The following is a 12,700-nucleotide window of genomic DNA, read 5'->3' as shown; positions in this document are numbered from 1 at the left end:
GCGCATCTGCGAATTCCACTGCCCGCTTCGTTCAATTCACACACCCGCGTTCTCGTGTCCAAGTCGCCCAGTACCTTCTCTATGACCATTTTTCTGCACAACACCAAATCAGAGCCGACTTGTTGTAATTGCTAATTGTGGTAGTTTTCGTCCCTTCCCCGAACTGCGAACCTCACAGGCCCATCATGTCGAACGAGCCCGCTCCAGTCAACGCTGTGGAAGTCTGGCGCGAACCGAACTCATAATGTCATGACGAGTGCGTCGTCTGTTCGAAACGCCTCATGGTATGCTCCTTGGAGCTGGGGGAAGTCTAGCGGCCCCGTCGATGCCAGCTCTCTCACACCGGCCGACCGCGTCCCCATCGCCGAATTCTCGCACCGTCCCGTCTCCGAGTTTGCGCGACAACACGCAGAGCCTGTCGTCACCACGTCTACGCCCGAGCTCGCTCCTGCAGCTATCGACAAGCCCGCCGTCGTGGATGGAGCAGTCGCGCCTGCCGAGGCGGTAGTAGACGGGGCGTCAACATTGACGGAACCCAAGACACTCGACACTCTCTTCGATGCTGAGCCTGTCAAGGACACTCTCCCCACAGCCGAGATTGACCCCACTCGTCTCATCGATCATTCTGGACAATTGCAGGAATTGGGTCTTGACTACGGCTGGGGTATGACGACTCTGTTCGAGAAGTGCATCGAAACCATCTACCTACAGTCAGGCATGGGCTGGGCTGGCTCCATCATTGCTGCCGGTGTCGTTGTCCGTTGCACGACCTTCGTGCTCCAGGCTGCGAGCTCAGACAAGATGGCAGTTATGTCTTCACTGGCACCCGTTACCAAGCCTATACAAGAGAAGATGGAGGCTGCCCTAGCTCGAGGTGACAAGCAACAGGCCGATCTATACAAGATGCAGCAGGCCGCAATCATGAAGCCCTACGTAGGAGGTATGCTTGCCACTGGAGGTTTCATGATCGCGCAAGCCTGGATTGGATTTGCCGCCTTCAGATTCCTAAGGGCTATGGCTGACCTGCCCGTCCCCGGCATGGCGCATGATGGCTTTCTGTGGTTCACCGATCTGAGCAACCGCGACCCTTACTTCATCTTACCGGCTGCAACTTCAGCCATCATGTATACTGTTTTCAAGGCAAGTCTATAATCTTGAACGATGCTCTCACCTTACTAACACACTGAGTAGACTGGAGGTGAAACTGGTGTGCAGCCCGATACAGCCCAGGCAGTTACACGTCAAAAGATTTTCACTGGTTTATCCGTCTTCCTCGGTGTTGCCACCGCTTTTCAGGCCTCTGCTCTCCAACTCTACTTCCTGATGTCCGGTATTATGGGCGGTTTAACTGGTTGGTTGCTTCGCCAGAATGGTTTCAGAAAATTCATTGGTATTCGACCGCTACCCAGCAAAGAGAGCAACGAGCTTTACAGCAAAGTCGTCAAGGGAGAGGCGAAGTTGAGTCAAGTCAAGGGAGCCGATGGCAGAGCTCGTTACCAGCCACCCACCCGCAAAGCAGCCCCGATGAATCGTCGCCAGTTGTCCGGCATCAACATCAAATCCGGAGTTGCCCTACCTGCGCATCTCAAGACGGAGGTACCCAAGACGGTCGACACGGAATATCCTGACCGGGACATCGATTTCGAGGAAGGTGCCAAAGGCAAGCCAATCAGCGAGAAGCTGGACTACTACCGCAGAAACTACCGCCTTGCCTACATCTGGAGGCGGACGGGCAACGGCATGGATCGCTTTATGAGGTCTATGGGCTTTGGAGACAAGAAGATGTCACCCGAGGAGGCCAGGAGGAAGAAGAGGGCTGATGATTACGAGATTGAGAGGAGACGCAGGTTCCAAAATAGGCAATAGAGACGTGTCGGAGATGTGGACGGCCATGTATGATATACGCGTGTTGGACCTTGTGTTAGTAGTACGTGCATCTCCAAAAGGATTGGGAGTTGTTTGATACGCATAGCGAGAGATTTTGTATAAATACTAAGAGACGCATATGCTCCTGATCAAATCTTGGACGGATGGGTGTTTACGGTTTTGTATGCATCGAAAGCTCGTTCGCGATTCCAACTCTCGTTCGTAACCATGCTTGAAACGAAGACAGCTTGAATTTGATTCAATTGATTCCAAGATGAAACGTGATGCCTTTGAACGCAATGCCGTTGATTGCACTCGTATATACAGATACGTCTCCAGGCTCTCCACCTCCCCTTGTACTGCCAATCTACTCCAGCGACGTGTACATATCCAACTCCTGTCCATTCCTCCTCCTCCGCTCCACAGGATCCGCTCGCATCTCCACGCCTGGTCCCACGCGCCTGGAATCGGCTCCGGAGCGATGAGTCGGGAATATCTGGTATCACATATTGATCAGCATTGCTCTCTAATCTCAAAGCCCCACAATAACTCCTTGCCTCAGGTTTCTTCAGACATTGACATACCTTAGTACCACTCCACCCCAACCGATACGCCGCCTCATTCGCAACCAACTCGCCAAAACCCAACATGAGCCCGTTGACAAACGGCAAGAAGAGGTTTATCGCTGCGCCGCGGAGCAGTCCCCATATTGTGGGTGGCTTGTAGAGGATCAGGGGTGTGGAACTTGAGGATGCGGATTCGGGCGAGGAGGAGGTGAGCTCGTTGTTTGCGTCGTAGTTTTCGCTGTCCGAGGGGATGGTTATGCCGGATTCGGTGAGGTTGGTGGCGTCGGCCATTGCGGGTGGGGATTTGGGGGTGGTAGGTTTTGGGTGGGTGGTGGGAGGGTGGTGAATGCTGGATGCTGGATGCTAGGTGCTGGATGGGTGCTAGAGCCCCACGCGGAGGTGATGCGGAGGACGGCGCGAGGTGGGCTTGATCGGGCGGGAGTATATTAACAGTCATATACTGTCGATTGACGTGGTGAGTTGCCGACTACGCAAGGGAGAGTCCACTGACGCGCGTGGTTCGTAGTGCGCGACAGTCCCGAGGTTGCTGCTCGAGGTGTTGATGAGGCTCACATTAATTCCGGCCTTGGCATTATCTCGGAACTTTGATGCACGTCGGAAGGTGCTGCATGTCAAGGTCTACACGGCTTATTGGCAGACATATCATTAGAGTCTAAGAGAATCACGGAGGTCTTATGACCAACTTATGTAGTTGTTGATCAAGAAGGTAACTCGCATCGACTGTGTTTGTGATTCGCGGTGAATGTCGAGAGCGAGCAAGCGACGTCACCAGCTACCGCCTGCGGTAGGTACCTAAAAGCCCGCCCTGAGTTTACATAGACCCCACCGCAGTCAACCAACGCGTCCAAGCCACCAACCACGCCACTACCCTCATCTTCAACAGCAGCATCACTACGCTGTTATGTCTGAAGCTGCCCCCGACCAAGACGCTCTCATTGCTCAGCTTGCTAGCCTGACTGGCCTCGATCCCGCGACAGTATGTTGATGGAAGCTCATCGAAGCTATTGGAGCTGTTCACTCACACAAAGAACAGGCAGAACGCTACTTGAACGCCTCCAACGGTGATCTCACCCTCGCTGCATCTCTCTTCTTCGACGAATCGGCCGAACAACAAGACGACGCTTCCGAACCAGACGTTAACATGGCTGGTGACGAGTCAAACACAGACGCTCCCAGTGTGCCCCAAGGAGCTGGTGGAGGGCGCACTCTCGGGGGCGCATATGTACCCTCCCCTGCGCCAGAATCATCTCGATCATCGTCGCAGCCTGCTGCCGCTCGTGGACAGCCTGCCCAGAGGGGCGTAGCAGGTGCGCGGACGCTTAGGGACCTCCAGTCATCAGGTGGCGGACACGGACACGCCCATGATGACGACGATGACGACGAGAACCCTGATGATGAGAACCAGGACTTCTTCGCCGGTGGTGAGAAGTCGGGTCTTGCCGTTCAGAACCCAAACCAGTCAAATCCGCGCGATCAGATCAACAACATCCTGAAGCGCGCACGACAGTAAGCCGGCCTAGCATCGTTTGGGCCACTCCAGCTAACAAGCGCAGGAACGCTCCCCGACCAGGCGGTGACGAGGAGCAGCCCGCCAGTTCCTCTCATTTCCGTGGCGCAGGTACTACCCTGGGAGGCGATGATGCTCCCTCCCGAACTATTCCAGACCCCACCGCCAACATCCCCGCACCGCCCCCGCGCGCCCACCGCGAGCTTCACCTCTGGCGTGACGGCTTCTCAGTCGACGACGGCGACCTGTTCCGGTACGATGACCCGGCCAACGCACGTACACTGGAGATGATCAACACGGGCCACGCTCCATTGCATATTCTCAATGTAGAACACGGCCAGGAGGTGGATGTCGAAGTGCACGCGCACAAGGACGAGGACTACAAGAAGCCAAAGAAGAAGTACGTTCCCTTCTCGGGTAGCGGAAACCGTCTGGGCAGCCCCACCCCTGGTGCAAGCTCAGCGGCTGCTCCCATGGCACCGGCAGCTTCAAGTAGCACGGCAGCCTCGACTCCAGCGGCCTCTGCGCAACCTACCGTCAACGTCGACTCATCGGCTCCTACCCTCACGCTCCAGCTACGCCTTGGTGACGGTACACGGCTGACCTCGCGGTTCAACACTACACACACTATTGGCGACGTCTACGACTTTGTCGGCAGGGCTAGCCCGGCCAGTCAGGATCGCGAGTGGGCGCTCATGACCACGTTCCCCAGCAACGAGCTGGCGGACAAGGCCCAAGTGCTGGGTGACATTCCAGAGTTCAAACGTGGTGGTGTAGTGGTACAGAAGTGGAAGTGAGGACGTACTGTACGTGGATGCACTCGAGTCCGGATTTCCGTTTATAGTGCGGGTGCGGGCAATGGAGGATGCAAACGTAGAAAGCGTGTGCTGATCATGACAATATCATCTGCAAAGGCGTTATGGCAAAATGCAGGATAGATTTGGGAACGGTAGCTGGATAGCATTCATGACAATATCGATGCTGCAGGGTGCACATAATTGCACAACCTGCCAAATGTGGTACCCGTTGTTATCTGGCATGGTGCATTGCACTGCATGAAGCTTGACGTGTGCGCGGCGCGTCGCACCGCAGTCGTGAGTTTAGCAGTAGCCTCACGATTGGCGGGACGTTTAGCATTGTGTTTGCACATCGTTAATTTGTCTGGACAGAAGGGCCGAAGAACGTTTCTCCAGTCTCCAACATTATCTTTCGATTCAGGTCGCTGCTGCAGGGTTCACTGTGGGACTGTATCGCCATGTCCGTTGGATCGGCTGAATAAGATGACGACCACAGAGTCGCTGCATTTCGCTTGGGTAATAGACGCCTTCGCTCCTTCTCTTATCTCTAATTATACCGCCGAGCTGGCTGAGAATGTCGCCCGTCGAGTGCCAAATGTTATTTGCGTGCGCCCCCAGATAGCATCAGCAGTGGGGGGTGGCGTGCTGGGCTGGTTGGCATATCAGTCGTGGCTGCTAGCTGAGTCCTAGTGAATCCTTCCTGCGGATAGATGAGCAGCGGCCATGGTGCGACGGCTCTGCCGCTCGGAAGATTTTGCGAAACGCGCAAGCACCGACTTCCAGGACGACATGGCACCACTCACACGCACCCTCTGCTCGTCGTTAGGCGATCAACAGTGTGCAACGCGTCAGCACTCCCCCTGGAGTACCTTGCAGCACGGGGCGGGAGGCGGCGCGGGAGTTGGGGGTTAAGGCGTCTTGGTGCAAAACCGATGGGGATTCCCAGATCGACGAGGCTCTGGCCGCGTACTGCCGTTTGAGAGTGTTCGACGCTTCTTCTGCTCGTGCAATTTCGTACCCTGTCGAGTAGTCTTGTCCCGCGCTCTTGGTATCGTCATTTCCGTCTAATCATCGTCTGCGGTTTTTTCTCTTGAGGCTTGCATTCCTCGATCGATCCCGTTCGCTCTTTCTCGCATTCCACCGGCCCTTTCCCGAGTTCACGTGCGGCAGGAACGACCGACTCAGATAGACGGATTGACCATCCTTCTTGCCCTCTTCACTGTAGTCGGCCCCGCCTTCCTTTCCTTTGCATCCAAGCTAGCATCGCTCGGCAGCGCCTTCACCAGAGCTTCGCCGCCATCTTTAACACCCACGGTCCTTACCACCTGCACCACTTCACCACACCTCTTCGCAATCAGTCGCTAGTCCTTCTTTCGCGCTACACCTCCGCAACCTAAAGCGATGCAGCTTTTACATTATCGGTAAATCCTACGACTACCCCAGTACACTAGGTACCATACCGGCATAAGGTTAGTGTGCACCACTAAACGATACGAATACGAACAACATCGACATCATGTTTGTCCGATCACCCCGCAGATTTGCGATAGTTTCCTTTATAGCATTGGTTTTCATCTTCGCCGTCCTACAGCAGAGCCCATGGGCGAACGAGAAGGTGTACGAGCGCATGCCGCTCTTCAATTCGGGGAATAGACCGCCGGTACAGGAACTCCTGAACGAAAGTCCAGGCGAGGCGCAGGCGCATCTCGAGGATGCATGGCATAATGCCGTGCCCATTCCCGGCGCGATGCCCGTCCCTGTGGATGCGCAATCGCCAACAGAGGCAGCAGAGGTTATGCTGCCGCCAATGGAGACCTCGCGCGAGCCTGAAGTCGACGCGTCGAAGCCCACCAAGCCTTACCCGCCATGGGTGACCGCACCGTCGAGGACAGGCTCTTTCATCCCTCCCTACCCGACACCATCCAACTGGAAGCAATATATGGCGAAGATGCTGGACTGGCCGCGACCGAGCTGGAGTGGTCACTGGCCGCCATTCGGCGACTACGTCGACAAGAAGTACGACCCGAACCGGTGGGAACAATTCGATCTGTAAGTGTACATACTTTGCGCGCGACAGTGGTGGTTCTAATCTTATGCAGGGATTATCGCATCTACGAGTCTAGCCATGATAAGCTGAACGACACGATTGCCTCTGATCCGATCGCATACAAGCCGTTCCCCAAGTACAACACCCCAAAGTGGAAGCAGAAGTGGCACGGTGAATACGTGGCTTGTCTGGGTCCGCGCGGCAAACCCCTCAACGAGAGCACCGACGACGAGGTTCAGGTCTACCGCGGCATACCAGAGGACTTTCCCCCGGTATACGCTGGTGGCTATGATGTCATCGGACTCGACGACGATGTCTGCTTCGACCGATACTCACGATACGGTCCGTACGGATATGGTGATGATGAGTTCCCAGAGGAGGTCAAGAACTGGAAGGCGCCCGCTACTGTCCCCGAGTGGCCTCAGGTGAACTGGGGTGCGCTGCAAGACGATTGTCTTGAGCGGAACAAGGGGCGCTACCGGCCCAAGGCCAGGTCGCCAATCGTGAAGATTCCCAGCACTGTCCTACCTGAGCCCGCGGCGGCGTCGTCGGCGTTTGCGATCCCCACAGACACGAGCCGAAGCAACCTAGAGAACCGCGATGACAGCGAGAAGAAGTACCATCACCGTACAGCTATTCTCATCCGTGCCTGGACCGGATACAACTACGAAGAGAACGACATCACCGCCATTCGCGCCATGGTCTCCGAGCTCTCCCTCCAGTCCGGCGGTGAATACCAAGTTTACCTCTACGTCCACGTCAAGGACAGAGATGCACCCATCTTCGACAGCCAGTATGAATACGATCGCATTCTAAAGGAAAACGTACCTGAGGAACTGCGCGACATTGCTATCCTATGGTCAGAATCCATCTTCCCGAAATGGTATCCCAAGGTGATGGACTGGCAGGTCTATTGGCAGCAATTCATGTGTCTACAATGGTTCAGTCTTACGCACCCCGAATTTGATTACGTCTGGAACTGGGAAACAGACGCTAGATACACTGGACATCACTATCACTTCTTCGAGAAGATCAGCGAGTTCGCGGACAAACAACCGAGGAAGCTGTTGTGGGAGCGCAACAAGCGATACTATCTTCCGAGCGTACATGGAGACTACCAATCATACGTCGAAAACACACACAAAGACGTCTTGAACGCATCTGCAAACTCGCTCATCCCACCACCCGTATGGGGACCACGGCCATGGAGACTTGCCATCCCTCCCCAGAAGCCACTAGGCCCTACACCACCCACGACTATGGAAGAAGACAACTTCGAGTGGGGTGTTGGTGAGCCTGCGGACTTCATCACTCTTCTTCCGATGTGGGACCCTAGGAACACGACTTGGTCTTACAAGGATAAGATCTGGAACTATCTGCCTCACATTCGACCAATCTTCACGCCAGAGGATGGCCAGGCCGATTGGTTTACTCATCCCATCTTCGAACAGATTGATCGCCGGACTTTCATCAACACAGTCGTACGTTTCAGCAAGAAGATGCTGCAGGCTATGCATGAGGAGAACTTAGTTGGACGCAGTATGCAGGCCGAGATGTGGCCCTCGACAGTTGCACTCCAACACGGGTTGAAAGCCGTATACGCACCTCATCCGATCTTCAACGACCGCCACTGGCCCGCCGCATACACCGAAGCCATCTTTGATACCGCATCGACCGTCGATGAAGAGACAGGTGAAGCATTGGAAAGCCGTCAAGGCGCCTGGACCGAAGAAGCCGACTCGCCCTACAACCACGACCGCGAGTTCAACTTCCAAGGCTGGAGCTGGTACTACGCATCACGCTTCCCACGTAACCTATACCGACGATGGCTCAACTGGCCCATTGTCCAACAAAACTGGGGAGAGTCAGAAAAGATCGATGGTGGACCAGGCTCTGACGGCGAGCTGGAGCAGAAGAGAATGTGCATACCGGGTATGCTACTCCATCCCGTAAAGAGGATGGCCAAGTACAAGGAAAAGCCTTGAACGAGATGACCGGAATGGAACGGAACGCAATACCAGGTCTCATACGACCAACGACCACCGCAGCGCCGTGTTGACACGAATATCATCTGAACACCAGTATTTATCTGTGTGTATAGCAGGAAGGGATTGAGCGCCATCCTATTTGCCACTTTTGCCTTCTCTACCAAAAGCATGGGCGGAGCATAAGTCATGCTTTGTACTCTTTTTTCCTTTGGCCTTCTCAACTGATACCTGTTTCCTCTTTCTCCTTCTCCGTTTCGTTTCGTTACCAGACCTGAAGATGTCTGCTGGGTACCTTTGTTGTTATCTTAGGGGTTACAAGCATTTGCTGGACATATATTTTGGCGCTCTTGGCAAACTATTTACGGCATCAGTGGTTTTGACACCCATCGTCAGCTTGTTGATAGATCTTTCTGAATCGCCTGAGAGGCGTGGTTAGATATAGATGGCATCTTTTTTTGAAATGTATAAGGATTACTGTTCAAGGTGTGTTATGTTGGTGTTTCGATGTGATTTGGTCGTTGCGCATGATACATGTGTCGACTGGCGCCTGCAGCCCATGGTGCTGCTGAGGTGGTGACACGTGATTTGGTAGCCTGGCGCAGAACCATGGTAACGAAAATCACCCTCCGCAACCGAATATTGGCTTATGAGTCAACAGAATTAGTATAAGACGAGACCTGGCATATCTCCCTCCTCGCCTTTGCTCCAGAACCAGAACAGATTATTGCTACCTGCCGCCGCATCACCTTCCATCGCCAAAACAAGGCTCTACGCACGACGCTTGATAACAGACAATTCATACACGGCGCTCTACACACGAGACTCCATACACGATCCTTGATATACGGTTTACGGCCGGTCATCACCTTCTTACTTCGATAATTACGAGATGACAACCACCCAGCACCAAGGCTTCTTCGCTCTTCCAGCTGAACTGCGCCTGGAAGTATACGGGCGCCTCTTGGCTTCAAGCATTGCCGAAGGCTACCCATGCTGCGCCAGAGGCCTGTACAGCTCTTGCATCAAGATCCATGATGAGATGGACGAGTGTGTCGAAAAGGTTTTGCCGATCATCAAATTGCAAAATCACTGGCTACGAAACTCTCCATCGGTCCGTCCGTTACACGTGTATCTTCCCTCTACCTACGAATCTACCGGGCCGGTAAAAGACCTTACGCTACTGATACCGGTAAGCATGAAAATCAATTCTGGGAAACATCCAATAGATCTCGGTGATCTGGCAAGTATACTTTCCTACGTATCACGCCTCCAGTTGTCGACTTTTACTCTCAGTTTCTACCAACCAGGTCCACATCGAGATGTACCATGGCACGCCAGTATCATTATAGCCAGCCACCTGTTATATCGGATACCCATAATTCTTGAAACAGAACACTCCTACCTCAGAGGTATCGATCGTCTGATGATAGAATTGGGCACCCTTGGAGCTCCTCCCCTTTCGATAGGCGATTTCGGAAAAGGTGACATGTATCAGATTTTCAAGCTTTGCTATTGCTTCTCCAGAAAGGTGATATGGTGGCTTGGCATTGATGGAACTGCTCCAAATCTTAGGTGGACGCTTTGCTTGGATCTCAAACAAGGGTTGAAGCCACCAGTGAATGCACTTGGGCGACGCTGGACGTTGGGCCCACACGCTTTAGATGAGTGGGACAAGGACAATCCTGATGCTTGATGATGCAACATTGTTATCACTCTTCCATCAATTCCGCAAGTTACCATTTCACCGTTGCGTGCTGAGCTTGCTTTTCACTGGCTCCACAGGGTGTTTGCTCGCTGAATATCAAAACGCCGCAAACTCTTTTCTGCTTTCATCTTCAGCAAATCGCCAAATCCTCCGATAGCAACCATTCAACTCATCACAGACCAACAGTCAGCGCCATGGCCAAAGACAAGCCTTCCGCGTTACTCGCGCTACCAGCAGAACTACGACTTCAGATCTACAGCAACCTTCTCACCGAAACCCTGGAAAATGGACGCACCTCCGATGTCGGTGCTCTATACCTAGCGTCCCGCACAACCTATTCGGAAATGAAGCCACTCGTCTCAACAGTCCAAGTAGCCCTCGACCTGAAGCGCGCCTGGGACCACTCTAGACGGCTCAGAGGCGAAGTCAGAGGACGGCTGTGCTTCCAAATCCCATCCTCACACACGTACATCAATCCGCTCACTGAGTTCGCCATCACCGCACCGCGCGATCGCAAGCGCAGAAACCCCGTTCAAAGGACTAAGCACAACATGCTGCGTCGCACGGAAGACTTTGCGGTTTTCGGCCTTCGTCTCCTCCTCTGCCCTTTCGGTTTCGGAGTGGAACGTCGATATACCAATAAACAACTCCTCGCGTCTAGCGATTTCTTCTTCCGCACCTTCTACCAGATATGGGGAAAAGAGTTTTTGGAGAAGGCTAGGCTGAAGAGATACATTGATCGGTTAACCTTTCAGAAAGATTCCCACGTGGAGGATAGATTCATTGTGAAGATTGTGCACGGGAAGCAGTATGGGGGCGTGTATCTTCCTGCGTCTGGAGCTTTTTATGGTCCGTGGTGCTTTCTTACTGAGGGGTCGACGAAGAGGCTGTGGGGAGTGGATTTTAGGGGCGGATTGAAGCTGCCGGGGTGGAGGCATGAGCGTATAGATTGGTTTATCAGGGGTAGTGCTATTTGAGGGGTTTATGTCGACTGAGTTTGCGGGGTTGGATGAGGATTGCGTACCGGCCTTTCGGAGTGTATGTTGCTATATTTTTACACCGTCAAGGTGGCGTACTGATGCAAGGTGGGATCGCAAAGCTCATGCATTCAACCCTGTACAATCTGTTCCGTTCTAATCTACGTAAATTTGCACAAATCATCATCCAACCCGTTTGTTCTCACTTCCTACACAATGAATCACCTCACAACGTCATTGAATCAGCAAGAGATAAATCCGTGCTCTGAAACTAGGTTAATTCTTTGCATTCGATGCTCCGATATATAAGAGCAGGAAGCATTAACTGTAACGATCACTTCCCCTCACCTTGGTATCTAAACAACCCACGCATTATACCGAATATGATTCTCATCCTTCCGACAGAGCTTCGAGTCGAGGTCTATAGGCACCTTATTGTCGACAGCATCACTCCTGGACGTCCACAGGATATCTCCGGCCTTTTCTTTAGTTGCCGTACTACGTACAACGAAATGGAGGACGATATAGCTAAAGTTAAACCTCTAATCCTCGCTACTCGAAAGTGGCAAGATGAGCATCCATACGGCCGTTGTTTGAAGATAGAGTCATCACCAGCCTCGATTTTGGCAGGAGGAGCTGGCGAAGGCAACATTAGCATGCCGATTTCAGGATCATGGCTCCAGGGTGGCCTTAACCGGGCTTCATTGAAACGATGCGTAGCAGCTCTCCAGCCGGTATTGCACCTACCATGGTCGACAATCAACCTCTCTACCCATGTGGATTGTCCGCTGGACCACCTTCAAAGTACCCGCGTAATGTGCCTGGAGCTTTTCTTTAGGGACAATTACGACCCGGCGGAACTCACCTGGATTCAACGATGTGATCGCCTCACCCTCAATTTTCGAGGTACCACTGAAAAACTTGAATGGTGTACTTGGGACATTGCATTCGCAATCCATGGCCAGAGGGCTCTCAAAGCGATTTGGATACAAAAACCTGATGACAGGCGTAACGGCGACTTATGGACAATTGGATATGACTTTGTAGAAGGCTTGGAAACAATTAAGGGGCTGCAGTGGAAACAAGAAGTTCGGCAAGGTTTGCTGCGGCGCGAAGGTATATTTTAGGGCTCTCAGGGTTGATCATGTTCACCACGACCTGAAGATCTGAAAGCTTGAGGTCTTGCCTGTGCGGAAGTGGCATCTGCTCACGTCTCGATGTACGTA

At 53.2% G+C, this 12,700-nt stretch overlaps 5 protein-coding genes across 5 annotated transcripts; 4 read left to right on the top strand and 1 right to left on the bottom strand.

Moving 5' to 3' along the window:
- Positions 1 to 249: 249 nt before the first annotated feature.
- J4E78_000156 (uncharacterized protein) lies at positions 250 to 1,866 on the top strand (the record flags this gene model as incomplete). Its single annotated transcript, XM_049360822.1, has 2 exons — positions 250 to 1,131; positions 1,192 to 1,866. 2 exons carry the CDS (start codon positions 250 to 252, stop codon positions 1,864 to 1,866), a joined length of 1,557 nt encoding a protein of 518 aa, XP_049226105.1.
- A 367-nt stretch (positions 1,867 to 2,233) lies between these two features.
- Positions 2,234 to 2,723, bottom strand: J4E78_000155 (uncharacterized protein; the record flags this gene model as incomplete). Its single annotated transcript, XM_049360821.1, has 2 exons — positions 2,234 to 2,362; positions 2,451 to 2,723. The coding sequence occupies 2 exons, from the start codon at positions 2,721 to 2,723 to the stop codon at positions 2,234 to 2,236; spliced, it is 402 nt and encodes a 133-aa protein (XP_049226104.1).
- A 631-nt stretch (positions 2,724 to 3,354) lies between these two features.
- UBX1 (UBX domain-containing protein 1) lies at positions 3,355 to 4,757 on the top strand (the record flags this gene model as incomplete). The annotated part of the gene is made up of 3 exons (XM_049360820.1): positions 3,355 to 3,429; positions 3,487 to 3,959; positions 4,007 to 4,757. The coding sequence occupies 3 exons, from the start codon at positions 3,355 to 3,357 to the stop codon at positions 4,755 to 4,757; spliced, it is 1,299 nt and encodes a 432-aa protein (XP_049226103.1).
- A 1,516-nt stretch (positions 4,758 to 6,273) lies between these two features.
- J4E78_000153 (uncharacterized protein) lies at positions 6,274 to 8,789 on the top strand (the record flags this gene model as incomplete). The annotated part of the gene is made up of 2 exons (XM_049360819.1): positions 6,274 to 6,806; positions 6,857 to 8,789. The coding sequence occupies 2 exons, from the start codon at positions 6,274 to 6,276 to the stop codon at positions 8,787 to 8,789; spliced, it is 2,466 nt and encodes an 821-aa protein (XP_049226102.1).
- Positions 8,790 to 10,691: 1,902 nt separating this feature from the next.
- On the top strand, positions 10,692 to 11,474 carry J4E78_000152 (uncharacterized protein; the record flags this gene model as incomplete). The annotated part of the gene is made up of 1 exon (XM_049360818.1): positions 10,692 to 11,474. The coding sequence occupies one exon, from the start codon at positions 10,692 to 10,694 to the stop codon at positions 11,472 to 11,474; it is 783 nt and encodes a 260-aa protein (XP_049226101.1).
- Positions 11,475 to 12,700: the final 1,226 nt, after the last annotated feature.

The sequence above is a fragment of the Alternaria triticimaculans genome (assembly GCF_023758025.1).
Source record: "Alternaria triticimaculans strain BMP 0046 chromosome Unknown scaffold_1, whole genome shotgun sequence".
Classification (NCBI taxonomy): domain Eukaryota; kingdom Fungi; phylum Ascomycota; class Dothideomycetes; order Pleosporales; family Pleosporaceae; genus Alternaria; species Alternaria triticimaculans.
The sequence above is the reverse complement of the archived record's forward strand: the minus strand, read 5'-3'. Positions and strand labels throughout refer to the sequence as shown.